Genomic DNA, 24,145 nt, shown 5'->3' with positions numbered 1-24,145 from the left:
GCAATTAAATATCCATCCATCCATTTTCTTCCGCTTTATTCGCCTCCAGTGTGTCCTGGGTCCATGAGGCCTCGTCCCAATAGGACATGGCGACCAGGAGGTATCCAGAACAGATGCCCGAGCCACCTCAGCTGGCTCCTTACTCCGAGCTCCTCCCGGGTAACTGAGCTCCTCACCACCCTGCGAAGGAAACTTATTTCGGCTGCTTGTATCCATGACCTTGTCCTTTCGGTCACTATCCAGATCTCATGACCATAAGTAAGGACGGGAACGCAGATCGATCAGTAAATCGAGAGCTTTGCCCCGACTCAGCTCCCTCTTCACCACGACAGTCTGATCCAGCGACTGTTGTGGTGAAGAGCACCCGCAGGAGCTACTTAAGTGTTTATTACTTTTAGTGTTTATTAAATGAAAGTATCTTAGTCTTTTAAAATGATTTTAAATGAGTCCTCTGTGGAAAAGAGCTTCTTACAATTAAGAACCACTGGATTCAATCTCAAGAATTCTGCAGAAAACACACAGTAAAAACATTTCTGCTAAAGGGAAGTTTTCATCTTATCTTTAAAAGAGTAAAGATTTTGTATTTCAGAGCTCGGTGGTGGAACATGAAGTTACTGGCTGACTCGAGGTGCAGGTGGAGGTTTTCCCCTGATATGAGCTCCTGCAGGTTTCTGGGGTGTGATCAGTAATGCAGTGGTGAGTTGTGAGTGAAAACAGGCTGGGTGTGAGTGATGTGGTCATATTTACTGACTCATAACTCAGAACGATTCTAACTGCTCTGTTCTGGAGATAGTGAAGACTTTGCAGCTCTTTAGGAGGAAAAAGAGACAAGAAGAAATTGCACAGCTTTTATTTCAAAATCTTTCAAGTCACTGAAAAGCAGTTTGTGCGTTCTTTTCACTAATGCCACCTTTACAGTTTAGAGATGTTCGGATAGTCAAAAACACAAGACACATTCATCCACATTTCTAATTCAATGCCCTCAAGCCGAGCCAGCGCCAAGCCATGAGAAAATAAGTCAAATCACAGACACACTGTAAACACAAGCATTTTAAAAATCATCCTTGTTTAAGCGCTTTTTAGAGTTAAAATCCCATAATCCCGTCATTATATCCACTATCATATAGTCATAAATATCCTATTGTACCTCTTGTTGTACAAAATGCACTAATCTCATGTGTTAATATATTATTTACACTGCATTTACTATAACAGGGAGAAGTCAGTAAGAATTTCCTATTTTACAGCTGTACCGTCACCCTTGTGTAATACCAAGGTTTTAAGGTTTCCTGCATAAGAGCCATAAGATCTGGCAACCCAAAGCACATAACCTTTAAAGACCACATGGCCGGCACTTCTGCAATATGTTTCTCTTGAAGTCGTACAAAAGTATGAAGATCTAATCTGCTTCCAGCCACTCAGATTCCCAGTGTTTCGCCTCGTAGTGTGTCCGTGATGCGTTCAGGCGCCTCGTCTACAGCTGCGTGCTGGCGATCGCTGCTGTGAGGCGCTCCGTGTCGCTCTCGCTGCTCTCCGCCCTCTGCAGGAGAGCCAGGTCGGTCTGGTCGGGCTCCGGGTGTGAAGGGAGCCTGTGGTGGGTGAGGTACCGGCTACAGGAGCAGAAGGTGTGGTAGAAGGAGGAGGAGAGGCCGGCCATGTCCGTCGAGATGTACGGCAGCAGCACCTCCGGGGACGCCTGGTTGTAGTATGAGATCTGCACAGGGGGGGGGAGGAGAAGGGGTTGGGTTAAAGCTGCAAGTACTGCAATTACAATTACCGTATTTCCCGGAGTATAAGTCGCACCAGCTTTGGCAACTACCTGGCATGGAGGCGTAAACCGTTGACCAGCCTCTCCCGGCAGCACGTTGGTCAAGCTCCCATTTGCAAACTCGTTCCTCCAGCTGTGGCTCCAGCTTTTAGCCCGTGATTAGCTTTTTTTTGTTTTCTTCATCGCAGTAAAAGTAACCTCCGCTTTTCGCCCGTCACTCACAAGTTTCTTTCTCACTCCAAACTTTCTTTCTGCTGCTCGATGACCGTTTTTTTTTAAAGCTTCAGTGGTACAGGAGCACAAGCCGAGAGCGCCCTCTAGCGGCTGTCGGTGTGAAAATAACAAACAAGTGAAATTCCTTTTATTTATATATATAAGTCGCGCCTGAGTTTAAGTTGCAAACCCAGCCAAACTGTGAAAAAAAGTGCAACTTACAGTCCGGAAAATGCAGCAGGTCTAGAGGTTCATTCCTTCTATGATAACACATGTTTTAGATTTAATACTGGTTCATGGCTGTGGAGTTGTTGGAGAAAATGAAAGCAAATTCTAAATATTCTACCAGTAAATCAGTCAGAAAAGATCACAAAAACGAGAGAAATGGCAACCAAGGAGGATAGTGTGTGGTAAGCACTTCAAATCAGGTATCACACCTCTACGTTTTTTAATGGGTGTGCTTTTAATACTATTTTTGAAAGTTTTTGAAAGTTTTGAAAGTTTGAAAGTTTTGAAAGTTTAGTATTTTTGAACTAGGGGTGGGATAATGAACAATAATACCACTAATCACGATGAAAAGAAGGTACGAATAATTGGTTGAATTAAAAAAAAATTATACAAATAATTGCCAAAATAAGACACAGCTCTGGACCCACATCAGCGGTATTGTCCCGTCAGACCTCGGAAGCTAAGCAGGGAAGGGCCTGGTCAGTACTTGGATGGGAGACCGTTTGGTAACACCAGGAAGCCTAGCGAATGTAGTGAGTGAGTGAGTGGTTGGTGGTGGTTGGAGAGGCCGATGGCACAGACTGGTCGCCTCGCTTCCGTCAGTCTGCCCCAGGGCAGCTGTGGCTACATATGGGAATATGGAGTGAACGAATAGTGCGATGTAAAGCGTCTTTGAGTGTCCAGAAAAGCGCTATATAAAACCAATGCATTATTATTATCTATTATCTAGCTTTTGAAAATATGAGTTTGCATAATTAGCAGAAAATATCAGTTGCAAAATAGTTATTTTATTTCAGTGAAGCAGTAATTTTAAAGAAAAGTTATTTTTGTTTGAATTTTTAAGCTGCTGACAGGAAGTGACATAGATAAAGGTGAAGTTCCACAACAGTTTGACTCATTTCCCATCGACTTAAGATGGTCGGCACGGCAACAGTTTAAAATAGTTTGCCTCCATCTATGTCACTTCCTGTTGGTGTCCAATAAGGAAGCGAAACTACAAACGTCACAAAAAATGGCCAAACTAAAGAAAGCTGGGTACAATCTTTAGCAAAATCTAAAATATAATTGTGTCTAATATGCACTTTAATTGAACTGTATTGTCTGCAGTGCCGTCAGTCGGTGTTTTAGATAAGTATGCACTGGCTTAAATGATACAGCATTTTGTCAACATAACACCTTTGGGTATCGGTATCATATTCTGACCATTTAGATCTACAGCAACATCCAGCATTTAAAGGAAAGTAAAAGTGAGTGCATTATTTTAGTGTCCCGCCCACGAATCCTTTGAGCTGTCATTGTGTCAAAAATCTAGGGTTTTGTGTTTTATTTATGAGCTGAAATTTACAGAGCTTTTTTCAGCTGAGCTCAAACCCTTTTTATCCCATAACTCGAAAAGACCACACATGATTTGATCAGTTCCGGGTCTGTTTTGGTGTTGAATATAAAATTGTCATTCGTTTTTAAAGTTCATGGACATGCTCCCCCACATCTGTCTGAGCGATCATTACCATTGACCAAAATACACTTCCACTTCTTCCATTTAGCCATGAACTCTTTGGCGATTCCAGAGTGTGCTTTAGTGATTTACCAGGGACTTGTTGTCAGGGGTCTCCAGGATGGTAAACCCAGCGCACAGCACCTCTCCCCTGGTGAAGCCGTCCATCGGGGGGTGGGTGGGCAGAGTCACGGAGCGCAGGGCGACCACATACGGATCTCTGAGAAGGGGGGACATAAATACAACACCAACATTTTTTTAATCCGTTAAAAGATGTAAGATTGAGTGTTGGAACTGACCCGCTGGCACAGGGTTTCCTTATGGAGGCCAGCAGTATGAAGTCCTGCAGCGGTTTCTCTCCTGTAGAGGGCGTTGTAGGTGAGCCCACCGCCCCCAGGCCTGAGGGGGTGAGCACGCGGTACAGGAAGTCGTCCTCGTCCACACGGCGGATCAGCTCACACTCTCTAAGCACAGGGAGCAGGTTTAGTTTGTGAAAAATGACTTATTATTATTATTATTAAAATATAGAAGTTTAGCATTTTAACTTTTATGGCCACATTTCAGCAAGTCGTCCTCCATTTGATATATTATTAGAAGAGAATTGGCTTAACAGCTTGTTCAAATGGTATGTATAGAAATTATTGTTCAATATTTGGAATAAAAATGTACCTTTTTATAAGCGCTGTTGCGGCATGTTTAAAATAAATATATATTTTAAGTTTTAACATTTGCAATAATACAAAGGTGGGTTGTGGGAACTTCCCTTTTTGAAAATGAAATCAGAAACTGTACACCAGGGGTAGGCCACGTCAGGCCCGGGGGCCAATTCCGGCCCTCCAGCAGAGAGCTCTGGGCCCCAAGATGATTTTGAGAAATATTATTATGCAAATAAGAGACCTGTTAAAGTACCCTAAAAATGTAAGAAATAGTGTCAGTGTTTTAAAAATGTCCTGGCAGAACATCCTACTTGGTCATATTATATCATGTAAAACGGGGATTCTAGACCCAAAAGTGGGTCGCGGAACCATTTTCAGTGGGTCGTGTGTCTAAAGGGAACTTTTGTTCCATATTTTCCGTCTGAAACTGCATGGGAGCACTAACAGAGTTTGTTAAAATGTTTGTTATTGGGTTGTTTTGATCATAATTTCAGTTTTGTTCAACAAAAACTAAAAAATACAATATTTTATAAGATATATGACAAATTACGGTTTTGTTTGGGCCGTGTCTTGTCATCCTGGGGAAATGTTGGATCCCGAAGCCACGCCATTTAAGAACCACTGATGGTATTTGCAGAAAACAAGTTCTTTGCTTTAGGCTACAATGTGAGGTCCAGCCCCTGGTGTGACCCCCGCTGTGACCCCTGCAGTCTACGTTCCAAAACTCTTTATTCTTATTTTTGTGCCCACAACATAGGAAATGCATATTTAGAGTTTAGGTAAAGGTTCTTTACTGGAGAGCAACATTGTAATGGCTCATTTGAAAGCTAAGGCCAATAAAGGTGATCCTCACTTTTTTGTACATTGATACATTTGAAGCGTTGTTGTAGCGCTTTTTTTTATCACTTTTTTGTTGTGTTTTCGTCACGTTTTTGTCGCTTTTTAATTATGCAATTGTTATTTTTCCGGCACATTTTCTTCACTCTTTGTCGCTTTTCGTTGCTTTTGCGTCACATCTTTGTTGCATTTTCATCCTTGTTTTTTTGACAATTTTATCATGAAGCTTTTAGATTTGGGTAAAGCCAAACTGGAGAAAATGTCCTCGGTTCAGGCGGGGGTTAAGAGGTTAAATTGTCGACCTCACTGATCCATACCATTTTGAAGGTCTTCAGGGTCTGTGAATACTGCGTTTTTGTCCATCTTTTGTCACTTTTTTGTCACATTTTATTTGCATTTTCAGCCTTGTAATTTAGACGCTTTTTTCCCCAGATGCTTTTAGATTTGTGTAAAGCCAACACACACTTCTCAACAAAGGAAGTTCCCGATCACATGCAATTGAGAACAGGAGTTGGAGGAGTCTAAACTGAGAAAGCAGGTTTAACTCATGATATCGGCTGAGTTAAGTGTCACGTTTCACAACCTTCAGGGAGCAACCCTGCCACGGGAAGGTAAGCCCACTCGATGCACTTGAGAACGGTTACTTGTAGTGAGAGTCCCACTGGTTCCTGGTCCGGAGCTCGGACAGCAGACCGAAGGCTCTGTGAGCGGGGACGTCCACCTCTGACTCCACCCGGAAACTCAGCATGGACGGATGCTCCACGGTGTACAGACGCACCTGGGAACACACAGACTCTCCCAGTCAATCCATAAACGATCAGTGACGATGTTCCTGCAGGATCTCTGTTGTTTGTACCTTGTCCTTCTCCGAGCTGAGGCGCCAGTTGTTCTGAGCCGCCAGCATCTTCAGAGCAGAGACGTTGTTGTAGCTCAAGTACACCTGAAGTCACATTAAAAACTGCCTTTAGCACCTGGTCCTGGAAAAATACTACGTTTATCCATTCAAAGTAATCTCCATCTGTACAAGCATCTATTATGTATATTAACACAGCAACACTGTGTCCAAGGAGAATGACACAGACCACACTCAGATCTATGCGTGACTGATGGCGGGTGAACATGGGCCTCTAGATACATTGTATTAGTGCGTCATTGGATCAAACAGCTGTGGATGTGTGGATGCAAAACAGCTTCCTCTAGTTGAATGAAGATCAATCTGAGATCACAGACTGGGTCATCTTGAAACTCTCTCACTAGAACCTAAAAATCAGGTTTGGAATTTAGGAATAATCATGGACTAAGACCTGAATTTCAACAGTGAAGTTTATAACATCCCCAAGACCAAAGTTATAGCCTCTAAACCACACTGAGAGATACTGATTCATGTATTTGTCTCCAGCAGGTTAGATTACTGTAACGGCTGCTCACAGGTCTCTCTAAACCAGTGATTCTTAACTATAGGGCCGCGGCCCTACTCAGGGCCGCAAAGCGCCTCCTTCAGGGCCGCGGGGAGGAAACAGGTTTGCACCTTTGGGCCGTGTGGGCCGTAGAGCCGCACAATGGATCACTTTGATCACTGGGGATATTCATTTGCAGTTCACTCTCCAGCCACTAGAGGCAGCCATGCGCTAGTCAGTATATATTCAGGGGAGATACAGTGCCAAAAAGAAAATCACAAAGAAGAAAAGAAAGTAATGGAAAAGTTTTAAAAAAGAAAAAATGAAGACAACAGCTGGACCGGCCCTCCTCTAAAGACAAAAGTTTCTCGCAAGTACAATCCGACTTCATCAAGTTTGGTTTTGTCAATGGAGGTAGTGAGGCTGAGCCGAGAGGCCAGTGTGTGGAGTGCGGTCTAACTCTATCAAACGAAGCACTGAAACCCTCGAAGCTAAAGCGGCACCTGGAGACCAAGCATCCAAAACTGGTGGGAAAGACGGTGGACTTTTTAAACGAAAAGAAATCGCACTGCAGACGCAGAAACAGTGTGTCGTGTCTTTCACTGCAGCATCGAAAGGAGCTCTCAAAGCTAGCTACCTCATAGCTAAACGGGTAGCTCAGAGTAAAAAACCCTTCACCATCGCTGAGGATTTGATTGTGCCAGCTGCTGTTGGTAGGAGAGACGGCTGCCAAAAAGTTACTTACTATCCCACTCTCCAATGACACTGTCAGTCACCGCATTGTTGACATGGTGACAGACTGCTTGAGTCCTGACCAGAACCAGGAAATATGACCATATTAGTCCAGTGCTCAGGTCTCTGCACTGGCTCAGAGAATAGAATTTAAAACAGCTCAGCTTGTTATAAGTCTCTTCACGGTCGAGCATCAAAAGCCATATGAACCTTTAGTGCAGCCAAACTGTCGAGGGCCGACTGAAAACCTGCTTACCCAGTGCCTGTGGCAATTTGAAGTGTTTTTAATGGTTTTTTTTCTTTGGTCTTCTATTTGTGTTTTGTGTGTTTTAATAGTATTTTTGTATGTGATGGTGTTTCTGAGGCACATTGAGTTGTATGTGCTTGACCTCTACTGCCCCTCTATTGTGTAGATATATATATATATATATGAATGTTAGCTACTGTTTTGTTTGTTTTGTTTAGTTGTTTGTGTTTTGCTCCCAAGGATTTCAGAGTACTATTTCGCAAATTCGTGCTTAACATGAGGTAAACAATAAAACAAATTGAGCTACAAACATGGTACATAGGAAGGAAATATTCTCTCCACCTAGTGTAAATGTGCTGGACTTGAACACAAGCACATGACAAGCACATGACCAAATATTACTCCTACTTTTAAAACCACAGCAGTAACTTTGATCTGTTTAAGATAGCTCTTAGTTATCCACGAATCAATCAAGGATATAAAAACGTAACAATAGATGATCCTGATTCTACTTTGACCTCTGACCTGGTTTGTGGGGTCCCAGGGCACTGACAGAGGCACTTCTGTCTGCTTACGGGAAATGATGTACTTTCTGAAATACAAGACACAAGAAATGTTCAGACTGCAGCTCCAGTGCCGGTGTGGTCCATACATCACCATGGTTGTACCTGTCCAGGCGGATCTTCTTACGGGCTATGGCCTCCTCCAAGCGTCTCGTCCCCTCCTGATAATGACAATTACATTTTTACATCCTTCTTTACTTCTTACATTATTAAATCCTTCTTAATTCCTTCCTTCCTTAAGAGCTGACATAATATCTGGTATTTTTTAACAACAAAAATAACTCCTTACATCCTTCCTTAAAACCTTTACATCCACTTTCTTATATCCTTAATGTCTACATCCTCACTGACTTCCTTTTTTTCTTCAATCTTTCCTTAATTCCTTGTATCCTTTCAAACATCCTGTTTTTACTTGATAATACATAAATATCATGACTGAACTTTACCACATATGCTGCAAATAGTAGTGCGGTAGAGCTGCACAACATGACCAAAATATAACAACGTTATCGCATCCATCCATCCATCCATCCATCCATCCATCCATCCATCCATCCATCCATCCATCCATCCATCCATCCATCCATCCATCCATCCATCCATCCATCCATCCATCCATCCATCCATCCATCCATCAGTGGCGATAGTGGTGCAGATGGTAGAGCGGGTCGTCTCATGATCGGAAGGTCGGGGGTTTGAATCCCACCTCCAGAAGGTGCACATTGTCGTTGTGTCCTTGGGCAAGACACTTCACCCTCATTGCCCCCAGTGTCTGCGTACACTGGTGTATGAATGAGAGAATGAATGGGTGAGTGGATCCTTTCTGTAAAGCGCTTTGAGTGCCTAATGTAGGTGGAAAAGCGCTATATAAAGTTGAGACCATTTACCATCCATCCATCCTCTTTCACTTATCCATTGCCAGGTCATGGGGGTAGCAGGTGGATCAGCCCCCATGGCTGGATGGTGGGTCCACAGAAGGATGGCCTCATGATTCTAACTGGTTCATGATTCTAACTGGTTGGCCTCTCATGAGGGGCTTCTGAACCGCTCTATGTCTGACCTGTCACTTACCCGTGACCCGTCACTTAGGCACAAAGCCCCCGACAACAGAGCTCCAGGATCATTCGGGTTCTCAAACCCCTCCACCACTTTAAGGTGGCGGCTCAAAAAGGGGATGTTAATACATTACTTAAACCTTTTCAACACTACACATTGCACTTAAGCAAAAATACTAAGCATGACTCCAAATATCACCAAATGGTCTGTGTTTATCAGCGCTCTACTCAGGGAGGGATTTTGCAGTTCTGTAGTTGAGACCAGAATACTTGAGAAAGACCAATGTTTAGTCAATCTGAGACGACACCACTGCCCCTAATGACAAATGCAACAGCTTTGTGCACTTTTGAAACTATAGACGCAATCTCTCTGTACTCCAGTGGGACTCTGTGGCTTTTATAGATGTCTGGGATTGCAGGGGGGCCCAGAGCTTTGCCTGGTCAGAGGGTCAGGTCATAAATCAGATTATATCAGCAAATTATATGTACTTTTATATGTAGTGTAACGCTGAACAGGAAAGGCAGCCACAATAACCCCGTCCGAGTATAGAGCACTCGAGTCTAAGAGCGCTTAAATAGATGGGCTATACAACATTCATTTCCACAGAATTTAGGGTAATACAGATATGGATGCTACACTAACGATAACTCGGCGACAGCGTAGTAACAAATCCAACTCACCGCAGGTTCGGGCCGTATCCGTGGCAACAGACCGGGTTTCCCATCCTTGTCCAAAACTTCGAAGGTCATGAAGGCGGAGTTAATGTGGCGGTTTGGCCCCTCCTCCTGGTAGGCCTCTGCTCGCACCCCAACCTCCATACTGCAGGATTCAGACACGTTAACTACACACCATCAAATTCACATCATCCTTATCACAAGAGCCACAATAGATCACTAAATCCCGGAGGTCTTCCATGTGACACAGCCAAAAACGACCACATATAGAAACTTAAAAACAGACATGTCCTGCAGCGTTATTGAGACTTATAAACCGGCGTTTGGGCTGCTCATCATTTATATTTTACTTTATAAAAGGTGTGTGGAAAATAGACTTAGTGACTAGAGCCCTCCACTAACAGCTGGGGAAAATGCCTTTGCTAAAAACGGGGCACAAGCCACCCTGTTTCGCTAACAGCATCAATGGTGCTGTAATAAACACAGTTTGAGAGCAGAATAACCTACAGTAGTGGAAAAACAAACAAATTACAGGATTACTGTACTCAAAACTGTCAAATAAAACTCCAGGGATCTTGAGTCTGGCGCAAGGACAGCGTTGCTCCAATGCGTCATCTTGCCTGTGGCGCAGCTTTTGTGCCATGTTCCTGCGCCACGAGCGAGAGGGCGTCGCTTATAAAGAAAGGATGTCGAGTGAGGCGCAGCACTGAGCACTGCTCTACTATGGCCTGGCCTCACCTTATTTTTCTCATTTACATTGCGCTGCCTTGTGTTCCTCTATCCCACCGTGTTTGTACGTGTCCCGAGAGAAAGAGATGTCCCACTGTAGCGCGGGTCAGTGTCTATTATAATTGTTCTAATATAATTGTTTGTTTGGATTTAGTAAAAGTAATAAAACCATTATCACAATATTCAAAACATTGATCAAATAGCAGCATATCTCAGAGCTGTACCTGTTCTTGAAGGCGTTGTTGACGATGGCCCTCAGTAGCAGTCGGTCCCCCACCTGAGAGGGGCCCCTGAACTTAAACATGTCTATTCCTCGCAGGGTGGGGTGAGCCTGGCACAGACGGCTGCAGGAAGATGAAGTCAAAGTCACGACAAGGTCAGCGTTGGGGTCAATGTCAGAGTACAGTATAAATACAGTCACTTTTGAAGGACAACAAGAACAAGAACAACACGACCGACGGGACCGGGAAGACGTCAAAGATTAACTATTGTAATGTTGATTTAATTATGTTTCCAGAGCCATTTTGGATTGCCAGGTTGTTTCATTGAAATTGCAAAAAACACAAAAGTAACACATCATAATAGCTATTGATTTACAAGTCTTCACATTTCGTTTCAACATCTGTCCGATAAGAGTTTAAGTTAATGGTTTAGTAGTTGTTCTTATCCATGGTGCTGCTTAATAGAATAGATACCTGGCAGCTATTGTGGCCACATTAACCATCCAGGCCATGATCTGTCCTCCAAAAGTGTTCACCTACAGACACAATACAGAGTGTTGGACACAGAGCAGCACAAACACAGCACAGCTGGGACGCAGACTGTAGATCTGACCTGGTGGTTCGCATGAGGAGGCAGCACCAGCTCCACACTCTCCACTTTAGTCTTCACCGCAGACACAGCCTTCTCCACCTCCACACTTTCACCTGCAAGAAGAACGATCACCAAAGACCAGAGATCAGTCATTGCTTTATTCACTTTGTTCCAAATACAGTGGGTTAGAAAAAGTAAGTGCACCGTTTAGAATGTCTCACATTTCTGCCTAAATCGGTCACTTAATGTGGTCTGATCTTCAGAGGTGACACAGTAGTGCAGCGGTTAACACTTCCACTTCACAACCAGAAGGTCCTGGGTTCAATTCCCACCAGGATGGGGCCTTTCTTTGTGGAGTTTGCATGTTCTCCCCGTGTCTGTTTAGGTTTTTTTCCTACCACTCAAACATGTATAATAGGTGAATCCTTCGGCCTTGCTCCACATCTGGAAATGGGTCACTGGCAGGACACATTGGATTGGGGGAACAGGCCAAAACATTTGCCAGAACACTCTCATTAGACACCATTATATTAGATTTTTTTTTTGCCGGATCCTCCTAAATATTTCCCGGATACTTTACCCTGAAAAAAATTGAATTGGGGGAATGCGCTCCCCCAAACGGGGGATCAAATTAAGCACTGGTCACCGGTTGCGGCACTGCAAGGATGGGTCAAATGCAGAGGGCAAATTTCTCAACGGGGAACAAACAAAATGAACAAATCACAAGAATGAGAAAACAGTGTCTGATTAAACTAATGCCATCTACTTTAAGCAAACATTTACATTTTATCACATTTTAATTGGCTATAACATGTAAACATTCACAGGACAGGGAGGAATAAGTGAGTACACCGCCTGAATCTCACTGGACTGCAGCAGTTTAATAAAGAGGAATGGTCCAAGATTCATCCTGATCATTGTGAGCGTCTAATGTGGAGCACCAAGTGCCCTTTCACAAACCAAAGCTGAAAAGTTATTAATTTCAGTAAAAATTCTAAATTTGCATTTGCATTTCAACAAATAGAAAAAATATGTTAAAAATCCCTCTGAAAAAAACAGTACAAGCCTGGGAAGTTTGGAAGTCTGTAGCAGCCAATAAACATAATTTGGAGAAAACAGGACCTAAGATTTTGTAAGGTCTTTTGTGGCTCTGTCTCCCAGAAAGGAAATGACCATATTTGGATTGCAGCGTCATCTCTCCAAACATGTCAGTATTTGTGAATGAATAAGCATTAATAATAAGCATGGGGCAGCGCTGCAATGCAATGCAATCACTAGACATTCTTTTCACCCCTGTCTCACCCTGCTCCATGGACTTGGAGGACAGCAGGTCTCGGATGATGTCGTCGTGTAGCATCCTGACCCTGCGGCGCTCTGCTGCCAGGCTGTACTCCACCTGCTCCGTGTGGGAGCGAGGGGACAGCGGCTTCAGCATCACCTGCCGGAGCACACGTCAGTCGGTACAGTACACATGTGCAGAGACACGGGTTCCTCAAGTGCTGTTTCAGCGCTGCTCATCCCACCTTCTTCCCAGTCTTAGATCGCTGGGTGACAAAGGTGGCGTAGGCGTGGCAGACCCTCCAGTGACGGTCCAGGAAAAGGTCCTCACAGCTCACGTGGATGCCCACCTCCACACAGACAGCACAGAGATTCAGATTTGTTGCTCTTCATACTACACTATATAGTGTTTATTGAAGTTTTTTTGTTTTTTTTAGTTTATTGTAATATTCAGAAGGCTGATGCTGCAAAGAAGATTATGGAAAGACAGGATTTAAAGCACCAAGTTTCAGCCTTTGTATATACTTTACACTATTTTTTTCTGCTGTATTTCTGGAGCTGTACAGTATGATATGTCCATGTTCTTAAAGCAGTCTGACCTCCATGCTGGTGTTGAAGGCTCTGTTGACTTTGGCCTTGATGTTCACCACTTGGCCCACGCTGCACACAGACAAACAGAGTTAGATCAACTCTACAGTCAGCCATCTTACAGCGCCCTCTACCTGATGGTGTGCTCAAAGTGGATGTCGTCCATGGAGGCAGTGACGCATGAACTCCCAGCATGCCGCTCAGCTGGGAACAAACAGACCAATCCATCAGCCCACAAGAGGGAAATGATCGTATAAGCTTAAAAGACTCAAAACATAATATCACAGCAGCAGTTCAAATGTCTCGCCAAGCGTTTTATAATTGAGACCTTTACACCAACAATGTCTTATTTTTTTTACCCCAAAAATACTAGTACTGCACAGATAAGTGTGATCCAGCTGGGGTCTTAATGAACCATAGGGCCTTCATGGGGACATCCAAAATGGGTGAGCTACATGTATTTTTTTAATTATATTTTAGCCAAATCAGAAAAGTTTAATGTAAGTAAAACTTTAACCCTAACCCTAACCCCCACTAACCCTAACCCGAGGAGCTATGAACTAATATATGAACTAAACTAAGTGACCATTTTTAGTGTTCCGTATCATCCACGCATGTTTAGAGCGCCCTCTAGCTCTTCAAGTGCTCAGTTCCATCAACAGTACTACTGACATGCTTCGCCACTGTGTTTTCAAAGTCCATGCCACATCCTGGTCATTTCCGCACTCAAATTGCTAAGGAGGTGGCAGAGTCATGTTTTGGCCAGAATCATGGGGGGAGAGCTGCTCGGCCCCTTTAGGCCCTTTTAGGCTCCCTGAAGGTGTGAAAATGACCTTTGAAAAATATGTGGAGTTTCTGACTGACCACTGTCTTCTATGGTACAAAAAGAAGAGCCGTGCTTTCCCGAACAAGATCCTCTTCATGCAGGACAACGCACCATGTCATGCTGTAAAGAAAACCTCTGCATCACTGGGAAACTCATGATGTGGACCCCCTCCTCCCCTGACCTCAACCCTATTGAGAACCTTTGGAGCCTCAACAAAAAAAACATCTATGAGGGTGGGAGGCAGTTTTCATCCAAACAGCAGCTCTGGGAGGCTATTCTAACATCCTGCAAAGAAATCCAAGCAGAAACTGTCCAAAAACTCACAAGTTTAATGGATTTAAGAATTTTGAAGCTGCTCTCACACAAGGGCTCCTGTGGTAAAATATAACTTAACTTGTTTAGATGTTGTTGATTGAAATAGCTTTTGATTTCAGTAAATATGACCTCCTAATGCTGCTTGAAAAATACTGTTATCACTGGGAGATTTTTTCAACCACATTTAAATGATCCTCAAACAGTTAAAGACTTGAAAATTACTCTGACTCTCATTTGAGTTGACAGTTTACAAAATCTCACGTCATTTGCATAATAATTTGCACGCGAGTGTCACATCCTCTGGATCCTCCTGTCGTTTTTATTCCCTATGAGTTAGTAGCGGCATGTTGTCTAAAAAAATAAATAGCTCAAGTCAGGGTTAGCTTTTAAACTCCACTATCCTTAAGGTTTGGGCTAAGGTATGGTTAGGGTTAGTTAGTAAACTCCACTATCCTGAAGGTTTGGGCTAAGGTAAGGTTAGGGTTGGTTAGTAAACTCCACTATCCTTAAGGTTTGGGCTAAGGTAAGGTTAGGGTTAGTTAGTAAACTCCACTATCCTGAAGGTTTGGGCTAAGGTAAGGTTAGGGTTGGTTAGTAAACTCCACTATCCTTAAGGTTTGGGCTAGTTAGTAAACTCCACTATCCTGAAGGTTTGGGCTAAGGTAAGGTTAGGGTTAGTTAGTAAACTCCACTATCCTGAAGGTTTGGGCTAAGGTAAGGTTAGGGTTTGTTAGTAAACTCCACTATCCTTCAGGTTTGGGCTAAGGTAAGGTTAGGGTTTGTTAGTAAACTCCACTATCCTTCAGGTTTGGGCTAAGGTAAGGTTAGGGTTTGTTAGTAAACTCCACTATCCTTAAGGTTCGGGCTAAGGTAAGGTTAGGGTTAGTTAGTAAACTCCACTATCCTTAAGGTTCGGGCTAAGGTAAGGTTAGGGTTAGTTAGTAAACTCCACTATCCTTCAGGTTTGGGCTAAGGTAAGGTTAGGGTTAGTTAGTAAACTCCACTATCCTGAAGGTTTGGGCTAAGGTAAGGTTAGGGTTAGTTAGTAAACTCCACTATCCTTAAGGTTCGGGCTAAGGTAAGGTTAGGGTTTGTTAGTAAACTCCACTATCCTTAAGGTTCGGGCTAAGGTAAGGTTAGGGTTAGTTAGTAAACTCCACTATCCTTCAGGTTTGGGCCAAGGTAAGGTTAGGGTTAGTTAGTAAACTCCACTATCCTTAAGGTTTGGGCTAAGGTAAGGTTAGGGTTTGTTAGTAAACTCCACTATCCTTAAGGTTCGGGCTAAGGTAAGGTTAGGGTTAGTTAGTAAACTCCACTATCCTTCAGGTTTGGGCTAAGGTAAGGTTAGGGTTAGTTAGTAAACTCCACTATCCTTCAGGTTTGGGCTAAGGTAAGGTTAGGGTTAGTTAGTAAACTCCACTATCCTGAAGGTTTGGGCTAAGGTAAGGTTAGGGTTAGTTAGTAAACTCCACTATCCTTAAGGTTTGGGCTAAGGTAAGGTTAGGGTTTGTTAGTAAACTCCACTATCCTTCAGGTTTGGGCTAAGGTAAGGTTAGGGTTAGTTAGTAAACTCCACTATCCTTAAGGTTTGGGCTAAGGTAAGGTTAGGGTTAGTTAGTAAACTCCACTATCCTTCAGGTTTGGGCTAAGGTAAGGTTAGGGTTAGTTAGTAAACTCCACTATCCTTAAGGTTCGGGCTAAGGTAAGGTTAGGGTTAGTTAGTAAACTCCACTATCCTTCAGGTTTGGGCTAAGGTAAGGTTAGGGTTAGTTAGTAAACTCCACTATCCTTAAGGTTCGGGCTAAGGTAAGGTTAGGGTTAGTTAGTAAACTCCACTATCCTTCAGGTTTGGGCTAAGGTAAGGTTAGGGTTAGTTAGTAAACTCCACTATCCTTAAGGTTTGGGCTAAGGTAAGGTTAGGGTTTGTTAGTAAACTCCACTATCCTTCAGGTTTGGGCTAAGGTAAGGTTAGGGTTAGTTAGTAAACTCCACTATCCTTAAGGTTTGGGCCGAGGTAAGGTTAGGGTTAGTTAGTAAACTCCACTATCCTTAAGGTTTGGGCTAAGGTAAGGTTAGGGTTTGTTAGTAAACTCCACTATCCTTCAGGTTTGGGCTAAGGTAAGGTTAGGGTTAGTTAGTAAACTCCACTATCCTTAAGGTTTGGGCTAAGGTAAGGTTAGGGTTTGTTAGTAAACTCCACTATCATTCAGGTTTGGGCTAAGGTAAGGTTAAGGTTAGTTAGTAAACTCCACTATCCTTAAGGTTTGGGTGGCACGGTGGCCTCACGCCTCACAGCTAGAAGGTCTTGGGTCCTATTCCTACCTGGACGGGGCCTTTCTGTGTGGAGTTTTGCATGTTCTCCTCGTGAATAATAAGAAAGAAAGAAATAATAAAAAGAATGATCCATTGTATTCACTTTAATCTTTTTCAATCTGAAATCATTCCAAGTACCGACTGCTAGGTCCTCAAGTGCCCCCAGGGGTCCCTGCACCTCTGGTTAGTGCTCGTGTTTCACTGCTAGAAGGTCCCGTGTTTGATTCCCACCTGGACGTGGCCTTTCTTTTTTCAGAACACGTTAGCCTGTTCAATGTGTTTTTCCTATAGCCGTTAGCATTTAGTCAGCAAACATCACAAATTATGAAAGATCCAGATGTTTTCAGCTGTTGTTAGCCAATCAACCACATCTCGGTGATGTCAGAGCCTGGTTAAGAATCAATACTTATCATACAGATCAATACAGACAAGCGTTAGCGTATAACAGTGGCGTCTGAGCTAAATCCTAAATGTTAGCAAAATCATAATTGTTGACGATGTTCTGCAAAAAATAATGTGTCATATGCACTTTAAGGATTTGTTTTCCCCCTCCGGCTGCTTCGAACATAGGCTGCGTTCATGTTATGGGATTCTATTTCAGTTGGAGGCCAATACAACTCTATGGGAGAGAAAAAGATTTGGAAAGAAATCTCCAAAAAGAAAATCTCAGGGAAATGTTTTCCCTGATCATTATTGATTGGATTCACAAAACTGCCACATTATTATTATTGCCAAATAAATCAGGTCCAAATGTAGCGTATTATTTTTCCTTTCAAAGAACCAGCAAAAGTACTGTTAAAGTATCAAGTATCGGTAAGAGTAGTAGTAACAATAAATCCTTAATGATACCCATCCATACTCTCCATTGGCTGCATTTAGACCGTCTTGGAAAGTTCAGGATAAATACAGACGGCATCTCGTCATAGAAGGGGCGTGGCCTCGCCAAGGGGGAAAATACAATCTTTTGGGAAACACAGTTTTTCACTCTTTACCCATTTCTAGCTAAATATTAACGTATTTATCATGTACAATTAAAGCCAAGTCTAAATCGGGTTCATATGGATGTTTATTCACAGCAGATTGTTAAGTAGAAACGAAAAAATGGCAGTCATAGCAAGCGCTAGCTTGTCTTAGCATTAGCACGATGCTAGCATGTAGCATCATGTTAGCATTCTCTGTTTTTTTGTGTATTTATGGGCTGTTGAACCACTTTGCTCCTCTCCATGTCTTTGTATCTTTATTTTGTAGAAAACCACATTTATAATTCAGCATTTGTTAAAGCAGAGAAAGATTAAAGATTAGAGAAAGTTTAGACTTTTCACCAAATAGTTTCCCCCCTGAACTGTTTTCAAACATGACCATAAATGGGCGATTCCAGAGACTCCGTCTGTATCTGTTCCTACATTGTTTCCCCCTCTGGCTGCTTTGAGCGTGACCATATAGACCCTTTAATTGTTTGTAAACATTTGGAATTTAGCTGGAGGCAGGAAGTTAGATTCCTATTTCCATTGGAGCTGTTGCCATGGTAACGATTAACAAATGTTTAAAGTCAAATAAACCTTATTTTATCGTCTCAAATGTCGTTCCTCTTGGTCTGGCACCTAAAGCCACAACAGGACCACATTTTTTAGTTGTAGTTTTACACTTATAATCGCTAGTTTTTGTTTAATCTTATTTCTCTTGATCACTTCCTGCCTTCAGATGATGTCACTGATGATGTCACCATTTAAAGGATCTAATAATTCCAGGCTCTTTAGAATGTCTGGTCATGTGACTGTGAATCGCTATGACGACAGGAAATGTTAGCAGATTGCTTTGTGAGACTTTGACAGACAGATCGTGTGCTGACTTTCGACGGGTTTCTTGTAGAGGTGATCGTTGAGAGGTGAAGCGTTCAGCCTCAGTGTGGTAAGGCGTGTAACGTTGTTAGCTTGTTGCTCGACTTGTGTCGTTAAGATGGCAGTCAGGTCCAATCTTATCTTCATGGTGGTATTCTCCATAGTTGCAGCTGTGACCTGCGGGGTGGCTTTCGGTGTGGTCGCACGCGTGATTCTCGAAAGCGAATCTGTCTTGATAGGCTTGACAAAAGTGGTGTCATTCGTAGAGACGGTGGTCAACATTATAAATTTTGTACCGTATTACTGCATGTTCAATGTGGGGCCATTGTACATTTTCGTATCCCCACTGTCGTTCTGGCCGCACCCTCTGCCGAACTGGGTGCCTTTCAAGCAATCGTACGTAGCTTTAGCGATAAATGCTCCGATTGTACCTTTGGATGAGGTGTTCTTAAACGTTAACTTTTACCCATCAGTCTTTTTTTACCTCCCTCCCGTTTCATCTTTCTCTTTCTCGTCTTTCCACGTGACCGTCACCGGGATCTCCCTTTCCCTCCAAACTGTCCCATTCGAAATTATCGGTCTCTCAGCGAACGCAAGTCTGGCTTCACTGCTAAGCGAGTGGGAAGCCAACGCCACGGTTCAGCTTTTCCCAGGAATTTGCCGTCGAAAAGCCCGGGCTGAAGCCTCAGCAATTCCTGACCCCGCCATCCCAGAATTGCTCAATATCACGCCGGCTTCATATATAAGTGCCCCCGAAATCCACCAGATGCCCCTGCCAGAAAGATCTGCTTTCCTGACTTATCAAGGCTTCATCTTCTCCTCTTTGCTCGTCTGGTGGAGCTTGGTGTCTTGTTGCGTTGTACGTTAAGGGGAACAGCGCGATGTTCTCGGAGTCCAGGTCTCCCTGACCCGCATCCCAAAATTAACACGTTGGTTGAGTCGATGTCCATCTTTCCCAACAAGGAAGTCCTTGGTTTGATTCCCAGAGCAGGTGAGATGCTTCTGTGTGAAGCGTGTTTTCTCCAAGCCTGAATGGATCAACCTTTGAGACTTTCACGCACATGTTTCAACACAACTTGTGCGTAAAAGTCTTATGGGATGATTCTTTCAAACATGGAGAAAGCATGACAGCTCAGAAACACCTCACCTTTTCTGAGATTCGAACCCGGGACCTTCTTGCTGTGAGGAGAGCTAGGATGGGGAACATTTCCATTGGCTGCTGACTTTAAATTTAATTCGATCTGGCTTTTGTGTAGCGCTTTGAGAAGTGTGTCGAGGTTGTAAGATTAAAATTCTTACACACTTGGTATAGAGTTGGCTAGGTAGTGTTCAGTAGTAGCTCAGAATGATAATAATGCATAGGTTTTCTCCTTTTGTTAACTTTATTGTCAGCGCTGGGACTTTCTCCTTTGTATTTGATCCTTAGTGTTGTAGAAAAAGACATTTTGGGTCAAAGAAAATGTATCTAGGATGGACTTTAACTTCTGTGCAAGTGAGGGCTTACACAGACATTAAACAGCAGTCTGTAAGTCTGTGTTAACGTTAGTCAAGTTGAATACTGGCTCTAGCGCTTTGAGAAGGTTGCCAAGGTTGTAAGATTAATATTTCTTACAAAGTTGGTGTAGTGTTGGTGTAGGAGTGTTCAGTTGTAGCTTAGAATGATAATAATGCATTGGTTTTACATCACTTTCCTCCTTTTGTTAACTTTATTGACCTTGTTGGGAATGTGTCCTTTGTTTTTGATCCAAACTGTTGTAGGAAAAGACATTTTGGCTCAAAGAAAATGTATCTAGGATAAAATATAACTCCTGCACAAGTGAGGGCTCACACAGACATGAAACAGCAGTCTGTAAGTCTGTGTTAACTTTTGAATACTGGCTATAGCTTTGAGAAGTGTGCCAAGGTTGCAAGATTCAATTTCTTACAAACTTGGTAGTGTTAGTGAGGCGTTCAGTCGTAGCCTCAGAATGAAGGTCAAACCGCCTTTGCTCTGCCCGATCCCGTCAGATCTCGGAAGCTGCAGGGAAGGGCCTGGTCGGTACTTGGATGGAGCCCGTTTGGGACCAGGAAGCTTGCGTGAATGTAGTGAGTGAGTCGGTGGTGGTGGTTGGAGGGATGATGGAGCAGACTGGTAGTCTCGCCTCTGTCAGTCTGCCCCGGGGCAGCTGTTACTATAATAGGAGCTTGCCACCACTGAGTAAAGAGTGAATGAATAACGCACGAAATTGTAAAGCGGCTTTGAGAATATATAAGATGAATGCAGCACTTCTCTGGACACTCAAAGACGCTTTACATTGCATTATTCATTCACTCTAAGCTAAGCTGCTAAGCTACTAAGCTACTATTATAGCCACAGCTGCCCTGGGGTGGACCGACTGCATTTAATCCATAAAGTTAACGAAGGGGCGGCACGGTGGCACAGCGGTTAGCGCTCACGCCTCACAGCTAGAAGGTCTTGGGTTCGATTCCCACCTGGACGGGGCCTTTCTGTGTGGAGTTTGCATGTTCTCCCCGTGCTTGCGTAGGTTTCCTCCGGGTACTCCGGTTTCCCCTACCACTAAAAACATGTACAATAGATTCCCCTCTGGGGCCAGGACTCCCCTGAAAAAGAGATTCTTAATCTCAGTGGGACTATCCTGGTTAAATAAAAAGGTCAGGTCAGGAGGTTACGGTTTGTTAGTAAACTCCACTATCCTGAAGGTTAGGGCTAAGGTAAGGTTAGGGTTAGTTAGTAATCCCCACTATCCTTAAGGTTTGGGCTAAGGTAAGGTTAGGGTTAGTTAGTAAACTCCACTATCCTTAAGGTTTGGGCTAAGGTAAGGTTAAGATCCCATGGAGGCAGTGAGTTACTGACGGACAGTTACAGCATCATGTTAAAAACATCGCGTCAGGAGCAAAGACTGGAGGAAAGTGTGTTTGTGAATAAAGTATTTATTTCAAACAAATAAAGTAAAATTGGAATGTGTCATGCACCTGTAGTCTTTTGTCAGTCATATCTCATGATTTTTAACCATATAATTTGCTCAAATAATATAATATACTTCCTCAGGAAAGTCAAAATTTTCCAATAAATTGAGATTTCACTTTTATTGCTTTTTAATGTCTCACGGAAACCCGATTTGCAAAGACGCCGTTGACTAAAAATGAATGTTTGTTTTTACTGTTTGATATTCCAACTGCTTCCTGCACTCAAGGCGGCTCCTTATCCGGTCTTTTCCATGCATAGACATGATTACAAATAATAAAATGTCAAATGTCAATGCAGAGGAGCCCAAAATAACGCTTCTATACAACAACAGGCTTATGTCCACTTTAAACAGCCTTAATCAAGAACCTTCAATCGAACATTCTTGGAAATCATTTTTTCTCCGCTCTGATACAAAAACATGCCAACAAATGAACTTTCTTAATTTAACGAACAAAAAAAATGTTAATATTATGTATTTTCCTCCCCCTACATGTTCCTGCCATGTCCTAATGTGTAGAATGAGCCCAGACCTGTTCACCACAACTGCCTCTAAAATCCTGCACTGTCACTCAAAGAGGTGTCACTTCGGGTCCGAATTGCCGTCATGCACGAGCTTAAAGGGATATTTCCGGATTTTTGACATAGGGCCTCATTTCCTAGTTATCCAGAGTGTTGCTGGTACCTGGATATATTTTTTTTGTTATTGATGCAGTTCTTATGTTTGAAGAGCTCCATATAAATGTCTGTGTACTGTCCATAGAATAATCTTAACCATTTTGCATTTAAAATACCTTATCTTTGTATAAGCTACGCAGCGGCGGAGTGATCTGCTAGAAAATAGTCCCTCAAAATGCGATCATTCATGTGATGCAAGGTCAGTTATATTCCAAAAATGATTCTATCGACACAGACATTTATATCATTAGTCTGGTGTTGTAAGTGATTTGCCTCAGGTGCTCTGTGGAGCGGGTCAGACTGTTTTTAATGCAGGCTAGCTGATACCATAGAAATGTGCTAGCCTTGCACTAGCCTAGCGCCACGAAACTCATCAAACATAAGAATTACAAATTACAAAAAAAATATCTCCAGGTATCAGCAACAAATGAGGCCCTATGTCAGAAATCCTGAAATATCCCTTTAATATAGAAGGTGCAGTTACACATATGGCCTGAGGTGGCAGTAGTGAGTGTAAAATGGCCAACTTGCATGCAGCCCCTTTAAGGTGAGGTGGGTGTTTCTGTGGCACTGACCGGACAGGCAGGCGGTGGAGTCCATCCACTTGAGCAGCTGTCCCACGCTCAGCTCCTGCCTGTGGTTACTGTGGCAGGGCATGACGATCTGACTCATCCTCACCACCGTGGGGTTCACAGGGCTCTCTTCATCTTCCTCCTCTTCCTCCTCTTCTTCCTCCGCGTCTCTCTCCATATCGGACACACGCACGCTCATCTCTGCTGCTGACTCTGCACATACACGAGACCACAAAAACACGAGATAAGCCTGGGAGATTTCAGATTAGATACAGGTTGGAATTTGAAACACTCCCAGGTGCATTCGACAGTTGATCAGGTAAAGATCTAAAACAGCGCGGCCTTGCTTTCCTTTCCACCTGTTGGAGGTGTGATACATCTACACTGATGACTCCAAGTGGCACCAGGAGAAGAGTGGATTTTGTTTTTGCATTGTGTGGTTTAAATCGGCATTGAAAATTTTCTGTTTTATTAATAATTAAACAAATGAAGCTTACACATTTGAATGAACATTTGAGCAGCAAGAACAGACATGTGTAAAAATAAAGCTTTGTACAATTAGCAATTGAAAGAAAACCAACAACTTCAGGTTGTTATAAAGCCAGACTGCCTTTTTGGATCTACATAGTTAAAGAGGGGGTATTGTGCTTTTTTCAATCACATAGCACCAGTCTATATCACACTACAATGATGACCAAACCTTCTGTTGGTCTGTAAATGCAGTAAATTAGAATAACTGCCTTGTATAAAATGTCTCTCTCAAAATGGCTGTAGTGAATGTCTTGAAATAGGCCTCTGTCTCTTTAAGAACCTCTGAGCCTTTCCGACACGCCCCCTCCACACGCTGTCTGTGGCATCAGTGGGGAGGGGGTTCTGCTGAGGAGCAGTGGTTGGTTACTCGGCTGGTGACGAAAGCTCGGAGGCGTCTCCAGGAGGTGGGGGCGTTCCTAGGAGGACTCAGGCAAACCTATCCCTAAAATGGCCGCCATCAGTTTTTTTACAGATTACTCAAAAATACGTGAATGTGCCAAGGCAACACTTCAGCCATGTTTTTAATGAGGGAATGACATAATAACATGATGTAAAGCCTGAAAAAGTCAATTTTGCATAATACCCCCCCTTAAAAACAGTCCTTTAGAGATAACTGTTCTTTTAGGAATACAATAATAAAGTAAATTTGGTTTAGTATCACCAAATTTACAGTTATGTACGGACAATTTAGCCATAAAATTTCAATTATTCATTGTAAATTGCTTTTTCTTATTCCCCAATACAACATCATATTATAAGTCAAAAACAGAATGTCCAGTGTTCATTTTGACAACATATTTTGATTTAATTTTAGTCTTTTGACAAAAATGTAG

General features: G+C 42.9%; 1 protein-coding gene across 1 annotated transcript; it reads right to left on the bottom strand.

The window, feature by feature from the left end:
• Window positions 1-1,299: 1,299 nt before the first annotated feature.
• On the bottom strand, window positions 1,300-22,991 carry acot11a (acyl-CoA thioesterase 11a). The gene is made up of 16 exons (XM_079570142.1): window positions 22,785-22,991; window positions 13,409-13,478; window positions 13,286-13,346; window positions 12,932-13,036; window positions 12,711-12,846; window positions 11,430-11,521; window positions 11,291-11,352; window positions 10,820-10,939; window positions 9,873-10,011; window positions 8,242-8,297; window positions 8,099-8,165; window positions 6,054-6,137; window positions 5,842-5,975; window positions 4,004-4,168; window positions 3,798-3,924; window positions 1,300-1,714 (listed from the first exon to the last, which is right to left on the bottom strand). Exons 1-16 carry the CDS (start codon window positions 22,978-22,980, stop codon window positions 1,475-1,477), a joined length of 1,854 nt encoding a protein of 617 aa, XP_079426268.1. The 5' UTR covers window positions 22,981-22,991; the 3' UTR covers window positions 1,300-1,474.
• Window positions 22,992-24,145: the final 1,154 nt, after the last annotated feature.

This window comes from Gobius niger, assembly GCF_951799975.1.
Source record: "Gobius niger genome assembly, chromosome: 13".
Lineage (NCBI taxonomy): Eukaryota > Metazoa > Chordata > Actinopteri > Gobiiformes > Gobiidae > Gobius > Gobius niger.
This window is presented reverse-complemented; position numbering and strand designations above follow the sequence as displayed.

Bases quoted from the DNA above. Each gene is read 5' to 3' on its own strand.
- acot11a (XM_079570142.1), bottom strand. From the start codon at position 22,980: ATGAGCGTGCGTGTGTCCGATATGGAGAGAGACGCGGAGGAAGAAGAG. The intron at 13,479-22,784 runs GTCAGTGCCACA...GTTTGTTCCCAG, and splicing joins CTCCACCGCCTGCCTGTCCG to CTGAGCGGCATGCTGGGAGT. The intron at 12,847-12,931 runs GTGGGATGAGCA...GTGCTCCGGCAG, and splicing joins GATCTAAGACTGGGAAGAAG to GTGATGCTGAAGCCGCTGTC.